This window comes from Antechinus flavipes, chromosome 6 (assembly GCF_016432865.1).
Source record: "Antechinus flavipes isolate AdamAnt ecotype Samford, QLD, Australia chromosome 6, AdamAnt_v2, whole genome shotgun sequence".
Classification (NCBI taxonomy): domain Eukaryota; kingdom Metazoa; phylum Chordata; class Mammalia; order Dasyuromorphia; family Dasyuridae; genus Antechinus; species Antechinus flavipes.
The window spans coordinates 206,553,244-206,580,136 of NC_067403.1; the positions used below are offsets into that span (position 1 = coordinate 206,553,244).

The 26,893-nt window shown below is 38.1% G+C and overlaps 1 protein-coding gene across 14 annotated transcripts in view; it reads left to right on the top strand.

The window, feature by feature from the left end:
• Positions 1-26,893, top strand: part of SOX6 (SRY-box transcription factor 6) — a 538,119-nt gene that overhangs the window by 193,756 nt on the left and 317,470 nt on the right. For all 14 annotated transcript variants that reach the window (XM_051967575.1, XM_051967573.1, XM_051967571.1 and 11 more), the window contains one exon: positions 9,104-9,311. In XM_051967575.1, coding sequence (XP_051823535.1) covers positions 9,104-9,311 — 208 coding nt within the window. The remainder of the gene's footprint in view (positions 1-9,103; positions 9,312-26,893) is intronic.

Here is a 26,893-nt window from a genome sequence, read left to right on the forward strand (position 1 = left end):
GTTAAACACGTTAGCTGCCTTTACTAGGTCCAGTAATTGTTATAACAGAACCGATATATATCTGGAAATTGTTCAGGTGGGTAAGAGGAAGAGGGTGGAAAGAACGGACTCTAGGGCCCTTGAAGCAGAAATGCTTTTTAGGGATAACTAGATCAGAGACACTCTGGAAGTACTTACATTCCTCCCTGATTCCTCCCCTCATACCTTTAACTGTGAAGTATTATTCTTCTCTCTGGGTTGAAACAGGCTGTCTTGGAGTAGCTGGAATAGGTTACCTTCATCTAGACTTTTTCTTAGTCAAAATGAGAATATTAAGCTAAGTGAATACTAGAGTTTCAGCCAGTGTGATGATCTAAGTCAGATGGTTCTAGCTATTTCATTATAGTTTCAATGTCTTGTACATTGCAATAACAATGAATATTTGTCGAGTGTTATTGAGTGTTGAACAGGCAGGTGGAATCCAGTAAATTTATGATGAACGGAGAGATAAATGGCCATGTCCAAATAGCTGCAGAGATTTTTGCAGGGTAATGTAAAAAGGAGGAGAAGAGAAGGGAGGGGAGATATCTTTCTAGATACTTCTAGGTGTGGAAACACTTTCCAGTAAAAGAGTAATGTAACTCATTGGCAAATTTTATAGTCTTTGAGAATTGCCTGGGGAAGGGAGGGGTCCTAAGACTTAACCCATGATTGATCACATTCTGTCAGAGGCAGATGGCATATTGCGCATGTTACAAAAATTCTGCTCTAAAACCTGTCTAGTCCTATTCATTGCAAGGGGGAATATAGTCGATGTGTATGTGTGTGTGAATGTCCTAGGTATATCCAGGCGCGATTGAATGTCTCAAAACCAAATTTTGTCATTGTGACTTTTTTTTTTTCTTTTCTTGGTTCTTCCTAGCTTTCCCAGAGTAGAAGTTGCATAAGCACACACAGGCCTGCTCCTACTGCTGATTGATTTGGCAGAGGCTAATTCTCCCCTTCTTAGGCAAGCTGGTGATCCTCTGTACCTGAGACAGACCTCATCATATTGGTTCTAGACGTAGTGTGGACATCCCAACAACCTCAGTTATACTGCAACTCAGAGTTTTGGAATTCAAGTTCAATTTGCCCAGTAGAAGAGACTATAGCATGCTACTATCACACCCACTTTAAGTTTATATTTCTAAAGGAATATTTAGTTAATTTAAAAAGTTTAGTTTCAGTTTCATTATCTTGGAGAATAGAAGTAATGTTTTTTATGCCTGTGTACTCAATAAATGTTCACCTTGAAGTGAAATACCCTGAACACATGCCATAATGAAAGGTACTGTGGTATCCTCTTCATGAAATAGTTCCAGAAAGATTGTCTTTAAAAGACAATTACAAAGATTACAAAGCATTCTTTTCTAAGTCATAGACAGTTGGAATCATTAGCTCATAAAATTTAAGCTGGAAGGGAACTTAGATCAATTAATTCAAGACTTTTAGTTTACAGTATACATGAGGGACTTGTGATATAATATGGACTAGGATTCATAAACTTTATGGCAAGACTTTGGGATAGATTATGGTCTGTTGTTGTTAGTTCTTCATTTTCAAAGAGGACTAAGGACATCACAGGTGATGCCTTGACTTGCTTGTGAATTGGATTTAATACAGAGTTTTTGTATGACCTTGGGCAAGCCACTTAACCCTGTCTGCTGCAGTTTCCCCATCTGTAAAATTACTTAGAGAAGGAAATGGCAAACTAATCCACTATCTTTGCCAAGAAAACCTCAAATGGGGTCACAGGGAGTCAGACGTGATTGAACAACAACAATGTGGTCTGCTGATTTTGACCTAAAGGAGGGCATAGCTGTAGAGAGACAGAGCATTTATTTACTAAACATTTATTATGTGCTAGCACTGTGCTAAGTTCTAGTGTATAGTTCACATAGCCAGTCTAGATAGTGCCTGTTCTCAAGGAGGAGAAGCAACACATAAAGGAAAACTGAAGAGCTAGAGAAGTGATATTAGGGATGATGGTGATGGCAACATGATGTGGAAGTGCCTTAGAGGTGAAGTAAAACCTGTAATGTGGGCAAGTAAGGTCAACTCTGACCTCCAAAGCCCAGGATGGTTCCAGAGATAGAGTACAAATTTCCAAGTATACTTCTCTTCCAATAACTGGCATCTCCCCAAACTGAAAGGGTGAGAGACACCACATGCCTGAAGTGTTTTCTTTCATCTCCACTGCCTGGTTTCTTTGACTTCCTTCAAGTCCCAGCTAAAACCTTCACCTTCTTCAGGAATCCTTTTCCAGTCTCTCAATTCCAATGCCTTCTCTCCACCAATTATCTCCAATTTGGAGATATTATATACATGTTGTTTCCACCATTGGACTGTGAATCCCTTGAGGACAGGGACTATCTTTTGCCTTTCTTTGTGTTCCTAGCAACTTGGCACATAGTAAAGTATTTAATTATTGTTCATTATTAACTAATGACCCAAGTAGGAATGCCTTGGTAAATGCAGGGACAGCCACAGTATTTACTGAACTTCTTTACTATTTCCCTTCATCATATGTCATTTTGGCTACTATAACTACTTTTGCTCTCCCAGTATTTCCTTTCCTTTGTGTCCAAACATTTTTAAAGGTGTTTTTTTTTTCAGTCTTAACACCAAGAATCTTGCCATTCTAATCTAGACATGGAAATATACCCATCAATCAAGTGAAAACTGGGAACAGTTTTATCCTCCATAGTTCTAAGGAAGAGAGAGCCCTCTGTAGTGATAGACCATACACTGATCCAACTACGACTTCTTGATATGAAGTTAGAAAAACTGGATGGAATAATGCTATTTTAATTGTGAGAAATGTATATAAATCAAGTGTTTTCTCTTAGATACTAGTTTGAATTAGATGAAAAAACCCAAACATTTTAGCTTTGCAATTAGAAGACAATCCTCTTACCAGTAAGAATCTATTGTCAGTTTGATGTACACCCAATGTATCATACACAAGTGGACCTTTCACTTCTGAGAAAGATTATATATGTGTAAGAGACTTATTTTTCCAGTAAGGAATCCCTGATAGCAGCAGATGCTAGAATGGATATTGAATCCTAAATTATGCCACTCCATTTCTTCTCTTTCTGTCACTCAGCAGTGATCAATTTTCTTTACTGTCTTCAGTTGCAGTTAGAAGCTTTCTTAGCAAGATTTTTGAATGTTCTTACCTCTATTGTGTAACAAAGGATTACACCTTTTTGTTTAGTCCTAGAAGGTAGAACTTGGAGCTATGTGGATGGAAATTGCAGAAGGGCAAATTTTGACTTAGTAAAAAGACAACATTTCATTAGAAAAAAATATAGCTGTTTCAAAGGAGAATGTCCTGACTTGGAGTTATAGTGAGGTCTTCAAGTAGAGGTCTTCAAGGTGAAGGCTGGATGACCACATTTTGTGTTGCTATTACCTTGTAATTTGCTTGTCTCCACTGAATACTTCTGCAAGCTTTTACTATGGAATAGAACTGACTCTTTTCTATATGGAAAGACATTCCATTAAAGTATAAGCTGAAAAAAAATGAATGCAGGTTTAGTGATGGAAAGACAATCCCAGTTGTTTGAAAACTAGCCCAAGAGCAGAAAAACTCTCTATGGGAAGCTGGCTTCTAAATGAAGAATTCTTCCAGCCCTGGAAGGAAACTCATTAAACTGCTTACTAAGGTGTATAGAAGAGAGTGTGTATTTGTGTGTGTATGTATGCATGTGTGTGTGACAAACAGACAGACACAGTGACAGAGGGAGAGGAGATTAGAGAGAGAGAGAGAGAGAGAGAGAGAGAGAGAGAGAGAGAGAGAGACAGAGACAGAGACAGAGACCTAGAGAGAGTGTGTGACAGAGACAAAGAGAGAGGCAAAGAGACAGAGACAGACTTAGGAAGACAGACAGATAGGCAGACAGAAAAAGACTATGACCTATTTAGGCAGAAGGAGTACTCACACTGATGAAATCACGGGTCCTTAAGGCACTGAAGGAAATGGTGAATTGAATTGATTTGAAGGAAGCATTTTCTTGACTTCTTTACCTACATTTTACATACCTAAGTTGTATTTAATCAGCTCCATCTGATTTCTGAGGAAAATGTTCTTTTAAAACTCTCTTCCCAACTCAATTTGGTCTTCACTTTGGGCTTGGGATAAGTGTGAAATAGGAATGACCTGAATCCTTTTGCTTCTTAAACTTATTTATTAAAAACAAAATACAAAAAACCTCCTGTGAGATGTGGGGAATGTGAGATTGAGTGGGGTGGGGATGAAGGTAGGGAAGCAGAATTAGATAAGGAGGAAAAGCAGATGTAGAATCAAATTCCCTCCAACTCAACTTCTTTCCTAGGTTACCTGGACTCTGCCTTTGTGTGGCTATGTCCTTGGCCATTTAATAGAGTGGCTATTCATTATCATCATTATTTCATGATACAGATCAGAAAAAGAGAGAGAATCTCCTATATGTTCCATATATGTACACTGAGCTGTGTCTTTTTTTCATGATGAAAAAAAAATTCTTATAGTTATCATTGTCAAGACACACTATCTGGATTGAAATATTATCTTAAAATTCATAATGATCAGATGTGGTATAATCTAACAACTATGAAGCACCTATCTTGTTATAATTGTGTCAGAGCATCAGAGCCAATCAGTAAATCGACCAATAAATATTTATGGTTTATAATTCTTGCTCCTGAGGCAGGCCCACTGGTACCCAACTTGACTTTGTGGGTGCTGAAGCAGGCCTAAAGCTGATCAGGCTTCCATATTAAGTCTGACACTAATATGGTAAGCCCCCAGGAATGAAAGACCTTTAGGAAGCCTAAGGAGGGGTAGCCGTTCCAGGTGGAAAAACAAAGCAAGTTAAAGCTTCTACACCAATCAGCATTAGTATTGGGCTGATGAGTGGCTACAATATTTTTAGTCTGCGTAAATTAGGGAGCCCTATTCTCAAAAAAAATATTTTATTAAGCTTCTTTCTAACTGTCTTGGCTCTGGAATTAATAACTAATGAATCCTAGGATCTTTGACACAAGGTATTGGCAATGATGTCACTAACTCAGGGATAAAGTTCAGTAAATTGAGCACTGTACCTGGACTCAGGAAAATCTGAATTCAAATCTAGCCCCAGACACTTATGAAGTATATGATCTTGGGCAAATCACGTAAACCACTCCCTTCCTCAGTTTCCTCATCTGTAAAATGATGGTAACATTTACTTTAAAGGATAGTTGTGAGGATAGAATGGGATAATATTTGTAATAATTTGTAAATCCTAAAGCACTACATAAGCATATTGGTATTGGCAATAAAAGACAGCTGATGCACATAGCCTGGAGTACATATAACCCAAGGGATCACACCCACCCAGAGAAAGCCAGTCAGGTAACCAGAACAACGATGCTATGTCATTAAGTAGTCTCATTGGCTCTTTTGCTTTATTTCCTCCAAAAATAATCAATTATAGTCACAGAATAAATGTCACTTTAGGGGAAAAACATATCTCTACTTTTAATTACTGCTTACAGATGGGGAGAGGGAAAAGTGAGGAATTGTCCTTATGAGGACTTTTGGCAACAGCTGATCTCTTTATGCCCCACAGGCAGCTGCCCTATGTCCCTTCTTATGAGGATGCTTAGCAAACAATCTTGACTTTCATCTCTTCAGTTTAGTTGAAGTCTCAGGAAAAACTAAAACAAAACAAATGAAACGATAAATTTGCCTGTTCATCTAAATAGATAAGATTTCCGTTAGCTTTTGTACTTAAAGTTCTAGTATTCATTATAATCTAGAAGGTAAAAATGTTAAGGGTAAGAATTATGGTTCCCCCTATCCTCCCTCTCCCCTTTCACTTAAGGAACCCTTGGATAGTATGGGTAGACTTAAGAAAGTTCAGCCACTTTTACTGTGTCAGCTGATTGTGATGAAGTCCTTGGTCACATTTTGTGACTAAGTCTGGTGGTATTCCCTTTGGGAGAAACCATATTTTTTTAGTCAAATGCCCTCTGGTCCCAAGAAGACAATGATATGCCCTCCCAGACAGGTTGCATAATCTATTGATGTTGTTCATCAGTGTTACCTAGTGCCAATTGTTAGTTCTTCAAGTTTGCTTTATTCCTTCTTGTGTAGTCTTTGCATCTTGGGTTGGAAATAACTGGAGAACTTGTCTTTGGGGCCCTTCAGCAAGTGTCATCCTCAGGTGGGATTGAACCCTTTAATCATTCCTTATATTTAGTTCAGTGTCATTTGATTTACTATCATAACATGAGAATGCCTTGCCATTGAAAATAGTATGGATGGACATTAACTGATATTGGTCCTGGAGAGTGGATTATGAAACTTATCATATTCATCTCAGCAGAGAGGTTAGGGAAAGAAGAGGGAAGGGAAGATGGAGGATGACTGGGGCAGGAGCTTTCAGACACTTTCAAATACAATCACAGAAGCAGGTATGTTTGTTTAGCTGCTTTTTATGTTTAAAGAAAGCCCCATTTTAGGCTAGGAATAGTGTTGTCCAGAAATAATGATGATGAAAAGGAGGATAATGATAGCTAGCATTCATATATCATTTTAAAGTTTGCAAAGAGCTTTACAAATAGATGTAAAGACAAAAGACATCAATACATTTTGACTTAAAATGGGAATAGGGACTAGACATATGACTGCATTTGTATAAGGAACTTTCAAATGAGGAAACTTCTTTTACTAGTACAGATTGATACTTCCTTTGCAGCTTTGTCTTAAAACAGTTATTTTTAAAAAGCTGTATTTATTCAAATGATGATTATTAACTTTACTTCAGAAATGTATTATAAATGAAAATGTCTTTGGAATATCTACCACTGAGTGCTTGTGTCTTAGACCCAAAGGGAAAGAAGAATTCTTTGCTATAATTCCTGAATTCTTTCTTTCAATCAAGTATCATTCTGAGCAAAAGGGAGAATTAGCATCCCTACATACTAGCTATAATTTTCTCTCTCCTCTTTTTATGTCTATCTCTGTCTGTGTCTCTGTCTCTATATGTATATATACATATACAGTATGTGTAATATGTTATATAATAGATCTCTATTTGTGTCTCCTGTCTATCTATCTATCTGTCAATCATCATTCACTTATTCATCCCTCCATTTAGAGACAAGAACAGATCCGAGATTTCCTCAGTGTTCAGAGCTCCTTATGAAGAGCTTTCTCCTCCAATGAAGATCAGCTAGTTCTCTGCTTCTATTCTTATAGAAATGTTTGAGCCCACTGAGAGGTTAAGTGACTTGCTTGGTGCCCATAGCCAATGCATGCATGCATACATACACATAATCTCAGAGGAACTGTCTTCCTAATCTGACTGATTTTAAGGAATAATAACTCACATTTATGTAATTTTTTAGGGCCACATATTTCCTCACAACAGCCTGATGAGATACACAGTACAAGAATTATTATCTCTATTTTACTTATGGTAACCGAGGGCTAACTTAAATAACTGTCCAAAGTCACACACTTTCTAACTGGTTAAACTAGAACTCACTCAGACCCAAGTTCTCTAGTTTCAAATATAGCGTCCTTTCTTCTATACTCAATTTTGCTAGAAGGGGCATCTGGTCACCTGAGAATAATAGAGGTAGCTGAGTCAGTGGACAGTGCAGGGGATGCTGGGTGTGTTTATCCTTCCTCATTAAATCATGCCTTCTTTGGAGGTTCTCTGTTAGAGAAGGTGTTAAGCCTTCTCATGGTGTATGCAACAAAGTAGCAGGACCTATGCCTAAATGAAATAATTTTTCTCTTCTGTTCCTTCTTCCTTTAGCCTTTCATCCTCCTATTCATTCCTGTGGCTCCTCCTTCACTGCTCTCCTCCTCTCAGCTTTACTAGGTTCAAGTGAGATAGACATTGAGCTAATCATTAGAAAACAGCTTTTTATGCTGCATTAGATTTCCTGGGAACTTTTCACACTGTAGAGATCTGTGTGACTTTGGGCAAGTAAATTGACCCCTCAGCCTGAGTTTTCTCTTTTGTAAAGTGTGAGGCTGGGGGTGGGGACCACTGCCTACTCCCTAAGTTCTCCTCAGGGGTTTATAGCCTTTAGAGTGTCAAAGAGCACACACAGAGACACTAATGATAAGAATCCGGCAGAAGAGAATGACTATTGCTAAATTGTAATTGCTTCTAACTACCAGTCCTGATTTGGAAAAACAAAGAAACAAACATCTCCTTCCTGTCAGTATGAGCTGTTTGTCAATTTTATTATAAGCTTTGTACCTGCAGTGTGCAGTGGATAGACCCACCCTCCTACCTGTTTAGTAACTCATTTGTACTTCTGTCCTATGAAGTAATTCCTGTGTCAATATTTCTATGATAAATTTGCCCTTTGGTAAAAGATACACACATCTGTGACCATGGATTTAAAATCAAGAGACTTTAAATTCTTTTGTTCTAGCGTATGGATGAACATGGTTTGGGTTTTTGGGGGGAGTGGGAGTGGAGGTGAGGGCAATCATGATGCAGTTTTTATTCTTTAGGGAAGACCCATGACAGGAAAATCATTCTAATAGATTTTAAAGTTTCTTGTGCATCTCCCCCGCCCTCATCTCAAGAAATGTTCACAGACTCTTAAATATGATAAGCTCTTATTAAATGTCTTTATTGGTATTAAATGTAGAGGATAAAAGTTTTGTGATCCACACATGTCTGAAACCATGGGAAGGCCTTAGCCAATAGGAATAGTTTAAAAAATCTGACCTTCCCAACCCCAATAATTATTCACTGGATCTGAAACATTCTGTACAGAAGAGTATAAAATGAGTAGGAAGTTGCAGTGCCTGTTTCAAAACTAGGTTTACGCAACATTGAGCCTGATTTACAATTTTGAAAATACACCCAGGTTGTGTCTGTAAGTGGCAGGTAAATTTCTTTGACAGTTGCCTCTTTATTACTTTATCTTTTATTTAGAAAAAAAAGGACACATTCCTTAGCATGCTTGGTATTTGTAATGTTAGCAGTTCATAACCATGTGTTCATAAGCATAGGCTTGGAATTTATCCTAAAACAAGTGGGATAGCCTAGCATCCTAATTTTTTTTAATTGTTTTCTTTCAGGAATCAGAGAATACTAAGTTATGTTCCCTCTATTCCTTCCGAAATACCTCTACCTCACCACATAAGCCTGATGACGGGGGTCGGGACCGAGAGATAATGACCAGTGTCACTTTCGGAACGCCAGAGCGCCGCAAAGGGAGCTTGGCAGATGTAGTAGACACATTGAAACAAAAGAAGTTGGAAGAGATGACCCGGACTGAGCAGGAGGGTATGTATGGAATAAGACTGGGACAGCTTTTTTTTTTCTCTTCTTCTTCTTCTGAAGATTCCAGACCTTAAAAAAAAATGTGTGGGATTTCAAGAGGCAGAGAAGTGCATAATTGGCAATAGCTGGCGAAAAAAAAAAAGTTATTCAGAGGTTACCATGGTGATGGCAGATTGTGATCCATTAGGAGTGTTAAGCAGATAGCTCTGTTTTTCAAAAACTTTCTGCTTTTTTACATTACACTTATGATAACAAAGCAAGAGTTTAAAGCCTCATCCTTTAAAAAAGTTACTTTGGAAAATTTTCCAGCTGATTTTTTTTTCCTTTTTTTAAAAAAATTATATTTCTTTCTTTTTCAATAATTAATTTTATTTTGGGGGAAACCAGATTAAAAAATTAAATAAAACCTTTACAGATTGATTTGTGAACACCTCAGGAATTCCTTCTTTTAGTTACTTCCAACTTTGATGATGTTTAAGTCCTGGTATGACTTAGAAAAGCTCCCCATTCACTAAAGTCCATTCAATTCTAACTTAATTATTAGAGGTTCAAATGAGACTAGTCATAGTTGCAAACCATAGAATTTCAGAATCAGATGGGAGTAATTAAAAAAAAATTACCCACCCAGAAAACAACCTATGTTTGTTATGTGTAATATCCCAACATACTAGTAGCATGACATGGTAAATCAAGCAGTGATTGACTTTGGAGTTAGAAGACGGAGGTTCACATCCAACTCTACTCACTATTTCCTCTATGATCTTTTTAAAAGTCACATGAACTCTCTAAATCTTAGTTTCTTTATTTGTAAAAATGAAGGGATGGGTTGGATCATCAGATCACTAAAGTCTTTTCCAGTTCCAAATCCAATGAAATCCAGGAGCACAAAAACTTCTTGAAGGCAGATGTGTTCTTCATTTTGTCTATTTTCAGTATCTAGCACAATGCCCAATGCCTTTACATATTTTTAAAAAGGTTCATTTGATTGGATATGATATATTTTACCCATAGTTTTGGATGATAGAACCCAATTTTAATTCTGTAATATCTGCTTTCAAGTACTGAAAGAATCCAGGCTTAAAAGTAGAGGGTAATAAACATCTTTGGACTTATTGCTAGCCTTTTAAGTTCAGTACAGAAAAACCTCATTTATCCCTAATTGCCCCAGTGAAGAAGTTCTATGTTGAGAATTTTGCAGAATGCTACTCCTTTCAGTGCCCAACTTTGAAGCAAATTTTAACTTTTTTTTTTTTTGATGAAAACCTTTCTAAAATGTGTCACATACTCCCCTACTTTAATAAGTAGTTAATATTGAACCTAAATCTAAATTGCTCTTGTCAACTCAGGATCATTTTTATAAATATCAGTTGTTGGACTGGCCTAGAGTTCAGTGATAACCACAGTAAGCGAAATATATGGGCCTGTTTACTCTTCTACTAAATGGTCCCAAACTACTGTGCTGGTATTTTTCGATTTCCTCTTCTTATTAGATCCTCAGCTTTAACTTTTTATAATTGTCAGTTTATTTACCTTGACCAGCACCTCTCCCTTGCTTCTAATTTGCTTGTTTCTTTTTCACTATGGGCTGGAAAGTCAGGTAATTGAACTCATTAGAATTGTGTATAAAATAAATACAAAGAATCTCTGAGAGACTAAAGCTGAGGTATGAAAAGAAGATGGATCTCTGAGCTCAAAAATAAAAGTCTTAAGATTCTGGCATTAAATCTGCTTGTCATTCTTCCTGATTCTTGGTTGAGTTGAAGGGTACTGTGGTTCCCAGAACAATGATCTCTGTATAAGTGATGTATTAATGCTTTTGCGTCCATCCATCCTTCCTTCTTTCTTCTCTCTCTCTCTCTCTTTGTATCTGTCTCTCTCTTTTTTTCTCTCTCCCCCCTCTCCTTCCCTTCCTTTCTCTTTCCTTTCTCTTTCCCTTTCCTTTCCCTTTCCCTTTCCTTTCCCTTTTCTTTCCCTTTTCCTTTCCTTCCTTCTTAAGTTGCCATTGAAAGAATATTTTAATTCTCTAGAACTTCAGTTAATAAATAAACAGTTTTACAATTAGAATTTCCTCCCAGTAAGGAGGGACTTCTTAGTATTTTGCCTGGTATGAAAAATTGTGACTTTTTCATTCTTCTTCATTAATGTATGCTAAGATTGATTTGGTGTGAGAGGTATTTGCATGAGTTAAGAACACCTTATTCTTGCATGAATTTAAGAGGTTATTTGTAAAAAATTATGTAACTATTTTTATAGCACAGATTTTGGACCTCAAAAATTAATAAAATATCTTGATGAAAAGAAGGGGATCTAGGTGGAATAGTAGATAGAATACCAGGCCTGGAGTCAGGGAGATCTGAGTTCAAATTCAGCCTCAGAAATTTATTAGCTGTGACACATCATTCAACTCAGCTTGCCTTAGTTTCCTCATCTGTAAAATGAACTGAAGATGGAAATGGCCAACTATTCTAGTATCTCTGCCAAAAAAAAACTCCAAATGGAGTCATTAAAAAGTCAGACAGGATAAAAAAGACTGAACAAAAACAAGAACAAACACAAAAAGTAAAGAAGTACATAGTAGCCTCTACTTCATGGGACTAATGCCAATCTTATGATGTTTACCACATCCTTTCTTGGATTATAGTTAATTTTGTATTTGTTTTCTCTCCCCTACAGAACTTTTAAGTGTCCTGAAGTCAGGAATTGAGCTTTGTAGGTTTCTGTCTGCTCCTATAAGCCTTGCACATGATAGACAATTGATATAAATATTTGTTAAATTAATGAAAAGAGTATCACAAAATAGGCTTACCCCACTTCAGCAAAATGTTGATCCTCACCAAAAGTCTTGATTTTTTTTTTGTTTTACAATTTGCTTTTGCCCTTTCGTTTGCATTTTATTTTGTATTTATTGAAAGCGAATCTCTCTCTTTAAAAAAAAAGAAAAAGAAAACTAGAAGTGGAATGTTTCCTTATGTGTGCTAATACTAACACCATTTTCATGTATCAAGGTGGTAGCTGGAGGCGCCTTAGTGATCACTGAACCTCAAACCTTTGTCTTCTAGGTGAACAAAGAAGTTTGTGGCCTGGAGAAGGGATTTTTTAGTGGAAATGTCTTTAAGATCCTTGATTTTAGTATATAATTGATGATTACATTCTGTCTTTCAATAGGGAGCAGGATAGATTTTGGGCTAGAAGGCCTCACTTTCTATTTTGGTTTTGGTAACCTTGGTAAGTCATTTTCCTGTTCTGACTCTCTGGATTGTTGGCTTGGTTTTGGTTGAGTCATTTTACTTATGTCAGATTCTGTGTAACCCCATTTGGAGGTTTTCTTGGCAAAGATATTGGAGTAGTGTGACATTTTCTTCTCCAATTCATTTTACATATGAGGAAACTGAGGCAAACAGGGTTAAGTGATGTGCCCAAGGTCACACAGCTAGTGTCTAATGCCAGATTTGAACAGATTCTTCTGTACTGTTGGCTGCTGCTGTAATAACTCCACCACCTATGTATCCTATGTGGTGCTGGATCTATCTTTAAAAATTCTTTCCTATTCTAAATCCTTTGAATTTTTCAGAGTGAAAAAATTTAGTTTTGGCAAATTAACTCACTAGTGAGTGATTAACTAGTTAATTATCTCTCTTAGAAATGGCCTCAGATCAGAATCTTTTCATGGTATTAGGTAGATGAGTTATTCTGGATCCAATAAACATCTATTAATTACTTTCTCTATACTAGGAACAAGAGCCACAGACACACAAAAAATAAACATTTTGTCCCTTCAAGCTTATATTCCACAGGAAATGGGTGGTGGGAATGGTATTCAAACACAAAGCTATATGCAAAAAACAAAAACCCAATACAAAGTTATTTGAAAGAGAGATCAAGTGTGTGTGTGTGAGTGTGTGTGTGTGTGTGTGTGTGTGTGTGTGTGTGTTTGTGTGTGTGTGTGTGTGAAGGGCACTTGGTGTAGATGGGGTTGGGCTTTGAAGGAAACTAGGAATGCAAGATGTTAGGAAAGAGTTCACTTCAGATTTGGGAGAGACCATCCATGCAAAAGCATGTAGGTGGGAGATGTGAATTAATAAATTTCAAGATAGTGTGTTCTGGTGGTTAGAGTGCTAGACCTGGGCTCCATTCCTGCCTGAGATACGTAATAGCCGTGTGACCCTGGGCAAGTCACTAAGTTAGGATTAATAATACTTGTACTACCTACCTTACATACTTGTTCCCCCTGGAGGTGTTTTTCTTGGAAGGCGGTACCCTTGGCAGCAGCTTTGTGCCTTGAGTTGCCCAGTAGTGAGTTTCAGTGTAAGCCTGATCTTGTCTTGAATAGGAACTTAATGCAGACAATTTAAATTCGTCGGTGAAAAGAAAGGAAAAAAAATCTAACTTTTAAAGCAGCTGTTAGTCTAGTAAAGTTGGTTGGGGTGGGCAGCAAGGCTCTGATTGAGAGCTCCAGGTTAAAATCCTTCTAGTCTCAAACCCTTCAGCTGTGATTAAGTGATGAATTTTCGTTCTCCTTGTATTGCCTGCTCTTGTTCCCAGTGTAACTGGGCCCTATCATAAGCAGCACTTGTCAGAAAATGAGTACTTTTAAAAAGACTTTTTTTATGTCTAAATACATATATTTAATCAGAGGGTCCTTTGGCTTCTGAAAATAAGTTGTCTAATGAGAATTTCATCTGAGCAGCTGCGACTGAGGAGGTCAACAGGCATTGCCTAGGAGAATATGGCCCAGCTGGTTAAATCTGGTTGATGGTCAAGTGCTTCTTGTAATCCAGGACCGTCTGTTTGTAAAGAGAAGAGCGAGTGCTGCAGCATAATGTACAGCTGTTTTAATCTCTCTTTAATAATAGTGTTCCCAGCCAATATCATGTCTTGTGTATTATATCACCAAAAAAAAAAAATCAAACCCATTCTGGTCAGGGTGAATTCTTCTCTGGGTCAGTTTCTAGAGTTTGGGGTAAAGGGCACAAAATACATTATGCTTCAGCTCATTAGCAATAGGCATATTTTTTGTTGTTCATTATTTTTTGCCTCTTCAATGAAACTGTACCTTTCAATAAACTGACTTTCCTTCAGTCATCACTAAAATGTGGCAAGGGCTGGGGGATGGAGTTAGGGAGGAGCAGGCGTCCCATCAGTACTGACATTAAACCTCACAGAAAACGTTCAAGTAGGAGATTTTGGTCCAGCTCGATAGCAAGGTCTGAGATGAGAGCATTTGTCCAGTAGAGCTTTGGGCTCAGGGTTTCTGGGATAATGAAACTGTTTGGATTCATTTCAATATTCTTGTTGAGAAGGAACAAGAACACTTGGGCTTTGAATTCCTACTGGGGTATTCTTTCCAGTGCCTTATGCAGCTGTTTCTCAGCACAGGAATGAGCATGTGTGGATGTGTATATCTGATGGATTGTTATCAGAACTCTCATCTTTAGGCAATTTGGTTATATCTATACATGTGCACACGCTGTGGTATATTTAGTAAGGACGTAGATTGGTGTGTATTACTCATCTGATAACCTCCAACATACTGGAAAACTGTGTTATGTAATTGAAAATATGAACCACAGAAAGGAGTTTTGAAAGGTTTTTATGAAAGAAAATCATTTTGGAGGCTCATGAAGGACTTAGTCCAAATTTGGCACGGAATCGGGTCCTAGTTCCTGAGTATTCACCCCATGTTTGGAAAGTTATCCTTGTCTTTCAGTAGAATAAGATTTTTTCATTCTCCAATTGCACTCCTGATTCCAACTCATAGGAATGCGTGTTCTCTGGACATTTGTGTGGTAACTGTGAAAGATGTGGAATGTGATTGTGTGAATGACAGAGCCTGGTAGATTCATATAAGAGTCTTTAGATAACATGCAATGAAGAGCCATGCTCCTCTGATAAAAAGGAGATTCATATTAAAAAAAAAACTCATGAAAGAATTTAGCATTCAGGCAAGGGCATTTTTAAGGGGACTTTTTAAGGCTGTTGCTTTTCCCTATTGTTTTGACTGTATTGATGAAGCATCCGGTGCTCTCTGCCTGAAATCCCCTCCCTTCTATTTCTCATTCATGATTTTGAATGGAAGGCCACATTAGGTCATGGGAGAGATTGGAAGGGTTTAAAAATTTTGCATAAGAAAATGAGAAATACATTGAGTGTTCATTGTAAAATGTCTAGAATTCGTATCTCAAATTTATTGGGCATTTCAAATTCTTGAACCTCTCCTTTCAATCCAGAATGAAATAATGCAGGTCTTCAAAGTAAGGGAGACAGCTTTGTCTAATTGTCGTCATCATCATCATCATCATTATCATTATTACTTTTGTATAGTCTGGAATCTTTTCTCCTTACTCTCCTGTTTGACAGAGTTTCTTTTATGTTTGCAACAAGTCCCTATCTGGAATCCAAGTTATCGAAATTTACAAAGAAACAGGTTTTCCTGTAGTTCTATATAGTGATGATTGTTATTTGTCAGAATGGCCCAGTAGATTTGCTTGCCCTATCTTCTGAGTTGTTTACTTTCAATTTTGGGATGCAGTGTATGCTATTGCTATTGTTTTCTTTACAAATTGATAAACCAGTTAGAAGATCTTTGGTGAACGGCTTTTGGTCAATAGAAAAGTTTGATCTCTTAACATTCTGGAAAAATAAGAACTGGCTTGTGCTGGCATATTTTTGCATCTCCATCCATTTATAGCTTTGGAAATGCTCTTTTGGTTGGAGTAATTCTCCTCAGTATTTTCAGCATCCTTCTGTATGGGCTTAGAATTGAAAAGTTGCCTTGCGTTGTCATGGTGCTGTGGAAATTGCTCTGACCCAGGAGTCTGAGAGGATGGGTCCAAATCTTACAATTTACTATCTTTGTGACCTTGGGAAGTTACAATCTTTCTGGTGTTGTTTTCTTATCTGTAAAATGAAGATATTGGACTAGCTGATGTCTAAGGCCTCCTTTAATTTGAAATATTTGATCTCAGATTTTAATCCATTCATTCATTTACTTATTTTTAAAATTATTATTTCCAAATTCTGCTTTCTTGGCTTCTTCTTTGGGGATGTTGAGAAATCATTTAGAATATTCTTTTCTGCTATTTTTCTCAGTTGTTAGCTTCTTAAACTGTGGTTCATGACAATATCTGGAGTCTTGTAACTGAAGGTAGGAGAGGTCACAAATGATAATTTATTATTAGTGAATATCTGATTTGTATTATTTTATATATCTATATACCCAGGGTCATATAAAAATTTGTTGGGAGAAAAGAGATCATGAGGGGAAAATTTTTAAGAAGCCCTGGCCTATTGAACAAGGAGAAGGACTAAGGTTTCTATCTTCAGACATTGAAGACTGCTTTCTGGCAGATAGAAATTCTCAGAGCTTGTTTGTAGTTTTCAAATGAATTCTCTTTGTTTTGCATTTCCCTAAGAGCAAGGTTAGATTTCTAGCTCTGCTGTTTATTTTCTGTGGGACCATGGACATCACTGTTAAGAGCCTTAGTTTTCCAGTCTGCAAAATGAGTGAGCTGAAATAGATGACTCCTGTGTTCTGTTCTTTTCAGCCCTGTATCTATGATTCTATGATCATTGATTTTCTGAATCAGCCCCTTTCATAAGACATTTGAACCATGTGACAAGAGGACCGAAGAAATGGTTCTCTCCTGCTGTTTGCCTTTCCCTTCTACATGGTTTAGGTGAAAATAAGGTGGGGATGGGGATGGGTAAGAGGAAAGCAACAAAAAGAAGGAAACTTTCCTGCTGTTTTACATTTAAAGTAAGCTGGTAAAAAGTTCCCAGTCTTGTGATGGTGGTGTGTGTGTGTGTGTGTGTGTGTGTGTGTGTGTGTGTGTGTGTGTGTGAAAGCTTTAGCTGACTATATCTTTTGGTTTCCACCTTCCTCTAAATTTCCAGCCCAGTTTCTTTTTTATCATGAGGCCTTTCAGGAGGCCCTCACAAAAGCCCTTTGATGGACCCTTCAGTGCAATTTTCCCTTTTCCTTTTGTTGTCTCTTAATAGAGTATCTTCAACCCTTATCCCAACTCTTAGTACTCTTGGATTTTCATTCTTCCTTCTCCTGGACCATGATTACTAGGTTCGTTAGAGAACACAATTTCTTTTCCTTTTGATCTCTAATGTCCTCCCTCTACTGTGTTCTGGGGTCCAATCCAAGGGATGGTTTTTGAATTAAAGGGATGCTTGATCTCTAACACTTAGCTCCTTAAATAGCTTTCAACAATTTGTTCTGTAAGCACTTACTTCTAGACCCAACATGCTATAATATCACACACAGTAGGTGTGTTAAATTAATTTGTGTGAGATTAAGTGATTTTATATGACCCAATATTAATAGCTATAAATAATGTTCTGGCAAATCACATGTGATCTTGGATGAATCTTTTTCACTTTCTCTGGCCTCAGTTTACTTTTCTGAAATTGAGTTAGACTAAGTGGTATTTAAGGTTCCCTTCATACTGTTTGTTCAAATACATAATTTTCTATGTTAATAGCTCGGTGATAGCCAGAGGCCTTCACTCCATCTATATCACAATCTTCAATCAACAACCATTTATGAAGTATCTTGTAAGACAACAGAAAGAGTATGGGGTTTGGATCTTAAACATACAGGTTTTCTTCTTCCTTCAGCTACTTTCTCCATAGGACAATATAGTCAATCATACTATTCTTTCTGAGCTTCAGATTCCTGAACTAAAAATTGAGAGGGTTGGATTAGGGGGTCTTGCTAGCACCTTCGTATTCTATACCTATCTTCCTCTATTCTAGATGCTGGAGATTCAAAGACATATCCCAGGTAACTTTTTTTAAAGGAGTTTGTGAAATTTCACTTATACACAGAGGTTTAGATCAGCTTAATTAATTTACTTCTACTAGAAATTATAGTTTAGTGCCTGAAGAATTAAAACCACTTCTTATCTTGATTTTAGCTCCTTGTTAGGTTAAGTCAGGGGTCCTCAAACTTTTTAAATAGGGGGCCAGTTCACTGTCCCTCAGACTGTTGGAGGGCCGGAGTATAGTAAAAACAAAAACTTTTGTTTTGTGGGCCTTTAAATAAAGAAACTTCATAGCCCTGGGTGAGGGGGATAAATGTTCTCAGCTGCCGCATCTGGACAGCAGGCCGTAGTTTGAAGTTAGGTTAGGTAGTCTTGGTCAAAACATTCCATGTCCCTTCATTTTCTATCTCTATAGTCTTCCAAGTTTCTTTTAATTCTAATGTTCTTTGATTCCTAGTTTAGAGAATTTGTATTTAAGCTGGAAAGTCAATAGTCTTCCCTCTCTAACTGTGTGTAGATTGAAAGAGCTGTAGGTAATTAAAGGCACCTCCATGTTCCCTTTTCTTTCCTTAAGATTGTTCTTGATGTTTCTTAGCCTCTGCTTTGTGATGTCAAGATCTTTTCTGAGGACACAGAGTTGAAGACTGTCTTCACAATTTTATACCTCAAAAAGTACACTGTCAAATGCTGTGTTTATTGATCTTGCTACGCAAAACTGGCCAATTCTGGATCATAATACCAATAGGCTGTCAAGTGCCTTATCCTGGCAAGGGGAACAGACACTAAATTCCAGAAAAGAACACATTGAAGCTGAGAGTAATGGGTTTTGGCCATTAGTTTTGGAAAGAGGACTTGTTATTGACCATCCTGCCATGTGCTTTTAAAGTATAGACATCCTTTAGTGGAAGAGCTAAAGTATCAGATCTCCAATAGTGACTACAATATATGAGCTCCAGGATGTTTTCCCTGGGAACACCTGGCACCTCAAACTGGCACCTTTCTACTAACCAAAGCAATCTATCTCTCAAGTATTTAGATGATGTCATGCTCATACAAGAAATTGCCAGGATGCTATAGAAATGAGTCCTTAAGTATTGACCTATGACAACACCTTATTAGTGGGAACTTGTTACTTCTTGGAAGGAAACAGAAGAGCCAAACCAAAAAACATTGTTGTAGGGTCTGTGCTCCAAGTCCTCAAGATGCCACTTTGGTTTTAAAAATTAGATTTATGAAAAGTAATATGACAGTGTGCATGCATAGAAGGCCAACCTTGGCTTAAGCAAGACCATGTTAACTTCTGGGACACATCTCATCTCTGAGATCAGGGGCAAATCACATCACTTCTGGGCCCCAGGCAACTGTCTCAAATCTTCCCTTGTATCCTGTTTGAGCTTTCTTGCAGAGTCAAAGAGTTGCAAATTTGTGTTAGGGAAAGAACTTTCCATACCTAAAATTTCCTAGACCATCTGGCCCACCTGCCAAAATTGCTCCTCTGTTCTTAAGAAAAGACCTATGGTGCTTTTAGGTTTATGAAGCTCTTTTCTCACAATAACCCTGTGGGGCAGGTGGGGTAAATATAATGAAAATGGAAGAAGAGGAAGAAATGAGGCTCAAGGAGATTATGTGATTTACCTAAGGTATGTAGCAGAAAAAGGACTCAAATTCAAGTCTTCTGCCCCCAGTCCTGTGCTCCTTCCATTATGTCTTTGCTGTCTCTATACTTCATGGAAGCACTGGACATTCTTTTGTCCATATTCCCCAAAACCAATGGATCATCTATCTGGTTCCTTTCATCCCCGATGTTCTGGGATCAGTGTCAAGCTTTCCTTGTTCTTTGCTTTCACTAATTGCCTCTGTTTTTGTTCTCATCTTGTTCTTACCTGCCCCCTTTCTCTTGAGAACTGTAGAGCAACTCTATCTGGTAAGAGATTTTTGCTCACTGGTTGCTATAGATGTCTGTTCCTTCCTCGCTTTCCCTCTGTTCCTGAGTCTTCTCTTTTTTTGCCCCAGACTTTGCCTCTTTATCAATCTTCTGGGTTACTGGGTTAATTTAGACATCCTAGGTCAGCTTTTCTGACCTCTTTTCATTTTCCCATTATATGGTGTCTTATAATCTAATTAGAATGTAAGCTCCTGGAGGGTAGGAGCTTTTTATTTTTTACTAGTACATATTTGTATTCCCAGTGCCTAGCATAGTTCCTGGCACCCAATAAGTGTCTAATAAATGCTTACTGACTTAACTTGAAGTGACTTTTGAACCCACAGAGTCTGTATCTATCTTAGGGTGTGTATTTGCTGTTTGGGAGCTCCCTGATGAGTCCTGAGGTCAGTAAACAGAAGCAGGTTTACTTTTCTGTCTCTGATGGCACCCTTCCCTCATGCTGTGCTGCCAGTGAGCAAAAACTTGCCTGGGAGTCTCGGTCTGTATGTTTCTGTAGGGATGATCTAGTTTAGCTTCCTCAATCTAAGTCACTTCATCCTCTTTTCCCAGTTTCTTCATTTGTAAAATGATCTGGAAAAGAAAATGGCAAGCCATTCTAGTGTCTTTGCCAAGAAAATTTCAAATGAGCTCACAAAGAAATGAACACAATTGAAATGATTGAACATTGAAGACTAGGAGAAGCAAGGCGATCTGCCCGTAGTTGTCTAGAAAATAGTCAGTTGAGGCGAGACTTACATGAACTGATGCTAAGTGAAATGAGCAGAACCAGGAGATCATTATATACCTCAACAATGATATTGTTTGAGGATGTATTCTGATGGAAGTGGATCTCTTCGATAAAGAGAGCTAATTCAGTTTCAATTGATCAAAGATGGGCAGAAACAGCTACACCCAAAGAAAGAACACTGGGAAATGAATATAAATTTCTTGCATTTTTGTTTTTCTTCCCAGATTATTTATACCTTCTGAATTCAATTCTCTCTGTGCAACAAGAAAACTGTTTGGTTCTGCACACATATATTGTATCCAGGATATACTGTAACTTATTCAACATGTAAAGGACTGCTTGCCATCTGGGGAAGGGGGTGGAGGGAGGGAGGGGAAAAATCGGAACAGAAGTGAATGCAAGGGATAATGCTGTAAAAAATTACCCTGGCATGAGTTCTATCAATAAAAAGTTATTAAAAAAAAAGAAAATAGTCAGTTGAGTTGGAACTTGAACTCGGGTCTTCTGACTGTGGGTCTACTATGCTTTCTAGTACATCCTATCTTCTGTCCACCTGAGAACTCAGCTGCTCTCTTGGCTCTGCTGGTTCTTCAATGTGCATTGGTAGCCTATCCTTGGTCTGGTTCATTTGGAATAATGAGAACTTCCTCTCAGATATGGACTCTCCCAGATCTCTGTACTGGTCTCTGCTTGGGCCAAGTGCCGGTTTGCTCTGCTCACATGTGTGGGCCAGTGGGTAAACAATTATTAGGCATTTGCTGCATTTTAGGCATTGTGCTAAGTGTCGTGGATAACAGAAAAGTCAAAAGATAATACCTGCTCTTATGAAACTCAATCTAATGGGAAATGACATGCAGACATATAGGTACAGAAAAGCTATAGACAGAATACATTGGGAATAATCCACAGAACTAAGGAGGACAGGGAAGAGTTTCTTTAAGAGTGGGGTTTTAGCTGGGATTGAAGGGAGGTGGGGGAGTAAAGGGTGGGGATTGAGAAGGGAGAACACCCTGGGCATGGGATTTCTCTAAACCTTCCCATCGTCCTTTCATGAGGTCCCAAGTGGTTCCTGATCCTTCCTCTACCACATGTTGGTGATATTCTCTCCCTCCTCAGATTATCCCCTGTATATTGAATTTCCCTGCCAGGAGAATGTAAACCCTGTTGTGGGCAGTGCTGAGACCATTACTGCTAATGTCTGTTGAGTTGAATAGTGGAGGTCAGTGATCAGGAAATCCTGAGATATGTCAACCAGAGGGTGTGATTTTTTCTATCCAAAGAATTGTTTTGTGTGGGAAGTGATTCAGTCCTTCAGGCAGCAACAGAGAGTCCCCACTGTGTGAAGAGGGAGGAAAAGGCCTCCCCAATATTATTATGCTCATTTCCAGCTCTGGAAATTTTCCAGCAAAGTTTAAGAGAGAATGTCTTCATCTTAGAACTGCTTTTGTTCAAGGTGATTATTGTGGATTTAATTGTCTTTGATATTAGAAGATCACCATGATATAGACACTAGAATTCTGGAGCTGGAGTCAAGAAATCCAGCTTCAAATCCATCCCCTTATCTTTGTTAGCTATGTGACCATGGGCAAATCCATTAATCTCTTTATGCTTCAGTGTCCTCATCTGTAAAATGGGAATGTCGATATGGGTAAGACCTACCTCATGGAGTTGTTGTGAAGCTTAAACTTTATCAGTTTTCAAAGCTTCTGTAAATGAGATTCTTACATGGTGTGGATTGAGTATTCAATACAAATAAGTCACAGATTTTTCTGCAAGTTTCTAGGTTCCATTACAACCATTGTCATTTTCTTCTCCACTAGGATAAAGCAAACAGAAATTAAATGACTTCCCCATATTCACACAGCTAGTGCACATCTGAGGCTAGATTTGAATTCAGGTCTTCCGGACTCCTATCCCTCTTTCCTCTGAGCCACTTAGCTGACTCTATTTTTAAGCCTCCAGCCCTCGATGTTCCCCAAAGGTCTCCTTGACCCTGCTTAGCTTCCTAGGTCAGGTGAAATAGAGCTTGGTAAGGGGGAGAGGCTGTAGATGAATTCTCCATCACCCATAGCTTTTTAAAAGTCCCATAACTAAGTTTAGGAACATCTATAAAGCCAGGGAAGATTGCGTGTCTGATCTTATCACCTGGTACCTGGGGTGTGGCAGTGACTTCCCTTGTGAGCCATATGACCACTTATATATTTCATTTGTGGGTGCAGTGTGTACCCAGAATCAGGAAGCTTTAGGTTCAAACCCAGCCTCCTCCAGTCAGTAACTGTGCTACCCTAGATGAGACACTGGACTTTCTACCTTTAGTTTTGTCATCTGTAAGAGAGGATATTAAGAGTTTCTCCTTTACGGGGTTGTTTTGTTGATCAGGTGAGATGTTCTATGAAGTATTTTGCAAATCTTAAAAGGCTTTTTTTTTTTAATGGCCCAGTAAATAGAGTCTGGAGTCTAGAGTTAAGAAGCCTCGTCTTTGGGAATTCAAATTCAGCCTCAATCAATTACCTTAGCTCCATGATCCTGGATAAGTCCTTATCCTGTTTGCCTTAGTTTCCTCATCTGTAAAATGAGCTGGAGGAGGAAATGGCCAACCACTCTGGCATCTTTGACAAGAAAATCTCAAATGGGATCATAAAGAGTTGGCCATGACTGCAAAATGACCAAACAACAACATGTGGCAGGCTGGAACTGTACTAAGAGCTGGATATACCCAAAACAAATTAATTCCTGATATGAGGGTGTTTGCATTCTAATTCTAATAAAGGAAGATAAGACAGAGGAAAGGGAGCAACATGTCATAGGAATACTTATACATTTGAATTATTAAGTGAGATGAAAAGCTTGGTTTTTAAAGATAGTAAAATGTTTTGCCCAAAACATGTGAGTTCTAGTGATGATAATGCTGATACTATTAAATGGTTGGGGGCTTAGTCAGCATAGCATGAGCTCTTTGGATCAATAAAATGGTTGAGAATCCTGAACTGATTCTCCTGTGGGCCATATTTTATGAGGGATGTTTTATTAGTTTTATTTTTTGTGTTATTTTCTTCTCTTATTTCATTTAAAATAAAAAGAAACATTCTCTCCTCTAGGCGCTCCCCTTCAGGTATGTAGCTTTGGGTTGGAAACAGAGATAACAAATTATGATGGGGGTAAAGGCAAGGCAGGATGAGAACTGGGTCAGTGGGTCAGTAAATGGCCCGAATGGGCTAAAGTTGTTCGTGTCTCCTGACTTCAGTTGAATTTATTTGAACTCAAACCTTATTTTAGCTTCTGCTCTCAGAAGTCAAAGCTGCCCTGTCCCCACATGCAGGAGAATCCTTAATAAATATTTTTCGATGGTGAATTTGGGTCAATGTAGAAGCCAGGAAGCAAAAGAAAGGTAGGGACTAAAGATGATGAACATTTACAGACCAGATACGAATGCAATCCCTCCCCGTGATGATAAGCAGGAATGGAGAAAACTCCCAAAGAAAACAGTGTGTTCTGGATTAGCTGGCTAGTCTCGCTGCTGTCACCATGGCCCAGGCAGGAGTGAATTTCCCAGTGGTTGAGGTGAACGGCCTCAGGTTTCTCTGGTGATGAACTTTCGTTTTCCTTCACCCTCCTTGCTCTGCCAGTCCTGCTGTTTTGCAACAAGCCTTAAAATGCTTTAAGTGCTTTGACCGTGGTAATGAATGAAAATGTCTTTCCAGCACTGAGAGGATTGCATTAGACTGAATAGTCACCTTCTTTGTAAAAGCGCTATTAGAGAGGGGCAGCTGTAAGTAAGGATAACGATTTGTGTCCACTGCTTATTTACTGAAAATTGTAAATGTATTATTTATTGAGAGCTCTCCAGACAGTGCTTGTCAGAATAAAAATGTCAGCTCTGAGCAAAATGTTATAATACATAATAAAAATGCTAGGTGCGCATTTTAGAGAGACAACTAATTAGACTTGCCTTTCTTTAGAGAAAGACAGTAAAAATGTCCAGTGTTAGGTACATTTTAAATTTGGATAGATTCTCTTTTCCCACCTACCCTGAGCTTTGGCGTTGGCTTTGGAAAACTTATCAGCCTCAAAAAAAATAATAATAATTTTGACAACTCTGTATTGTTGCCATTAAGAATTGCTCCCGAGACATGGGGAGGCAGGCTGGTGGAGGAGGCCCGCTATCCCAGAGTGAGCAGCTGCTTCTACCTCCATGTTTTGTCTGAAACTCCAAGATGTCACTTCCTCCCTGAGCAGCGCTCATGGAAAACTGCCTCCAGTGTAAACAACATAAAATTATTAAGCTTATTCCTCAGCCGTGCTAATTAACCCCAAACAAATTTCACATTAAGGAAACAGAATTCAATCAATGTAAATGTTATTGCTGTGTATTACTGTAAGCAATAATACAGTGGCTAAAATAATTAATTATTTGGGGAAATCATCATTTTTTTGAAGAGAAAGTCTTTATTCCGTGAGGGCGCAAAATATCAGGCGGATTTTTCTTCCCCCTTTAGCCCCCTCCTGGCACGGCGCAGTTAAGATCAGGGCCGGGAAAACATGGGTGACGCCCAGTCGTTTTGATGGGGAAGGGAAATGTTTCAGTGCCATTTAGTTAGAGCTTGTCGGCTTTCTGTGCTCTGGTATAATACATCTGCAGACTTCATCTGTCATTACCCATAGTAGTCCACCAGCCACATTAGCAGCTCCCCCCTCCCAACCCTTGCTCCCCAAAGGGAAAAACATTGTAAATAGAATTCACTCCTCTGCAGATAAAATGATGCATCCTCTGTACCATCATGCCCTGGTTTGGGGAAGCATTGCCAAAAACTCAAGAAGACATTTTCTCTTTTTCACCCAATTTAATCAAAATTTCAAATAAACTGGATTTTGTCAGCATGTGAAAGTTATCATTAGATCTACTCCTCTTTCATTGAAAATATTTCCTAAGAATCTGTTTCATGGGCAAAGCAATTAGTTTTATCCAACCTATTGATACCTAAATATGAGAGTTAGACCAGTTGGAGGGCATGTAATGATCAGTATTGCTTTTGGTATTTGGGGACTCACAATTTGCAAACCAGCCTTCAAACTCTTGTAGGACCAAAGCACCCTCATCTTCAGTACAAAGTGCTGACAGTTTTAAAAGAACTTCCAGATTGTTAAAACCATGGTTAAATTATGCTGTTTAGGTATATTAGAATCTCGGATAACTGTGAATAACAGCTGTCATCTTCATCACCAAATCTCATCATCGTCATCATTGGCGTCATCGTCATCATCATCCTCAGAAGACCCGTGGAGTTGTGTAGTACAGAAGCCAGATGGCATGAAATGCTATTTTTCGTATAGTCAAATGCATATTTGATTAATCTGGATTTATTTATCAGTTAGGAATAATGGGCTATAGAAAACACAAAATGCAATTCAGATGCCATTTGGAATAAGATCATTCTGAGATATGACACATTCTTACCTGGTGTCTACCATCAAGCTCTTAAATAAGGAAACTTTGAGACATGGAGAAATCTAAGGAGTGGCCTATTAAAAATCCAATGGTATTTTCCCCAAGTTAATGAGCACAAACCATTTCTTTGTAAATGACAAATGTGACTTCTTCTCATTCAGCTTTCCTTAGTATTCAGTGAGTGCTGTTTCATGGAGAACTCTAATTCCTTGTATGTCTATTCAAACTGTGTCTTAATCCTGACAGGAGTATTTAATTTCTTTATCATATCTTAAATATCCAACAAACAGGTTGATATTAAATATTTACAGTGGGGTAAAAACTAACAGACGGACCTCTAAGGTATTTTAGGGCACTACTAGGACATACCACCATGAAAAACAAAATGCACCTATATTTCACACCCCTACTTGAGGAGAAATTAAAACTGCATGAAAGGAAGGGCTATTCAAGACAACACCCAATATTCCACTTTTTTATTGTGTCTTTCTTTGAGTTTCACTGATTGGTTCAAGATTATGACTTGATATTTTGCCTCATTAGAGCTTTATTTCTTGCTAGATGGTTATTCCGTTTTCTCCTTGTTTGGGCATTTATTTTTATTTTTTCTAATCCTAAAACACCTTTAGAAATGTTATTCGATGGCATTACTTTGATAGCTGATAATATATCACAGATGATAGGAAGCTGTGTACA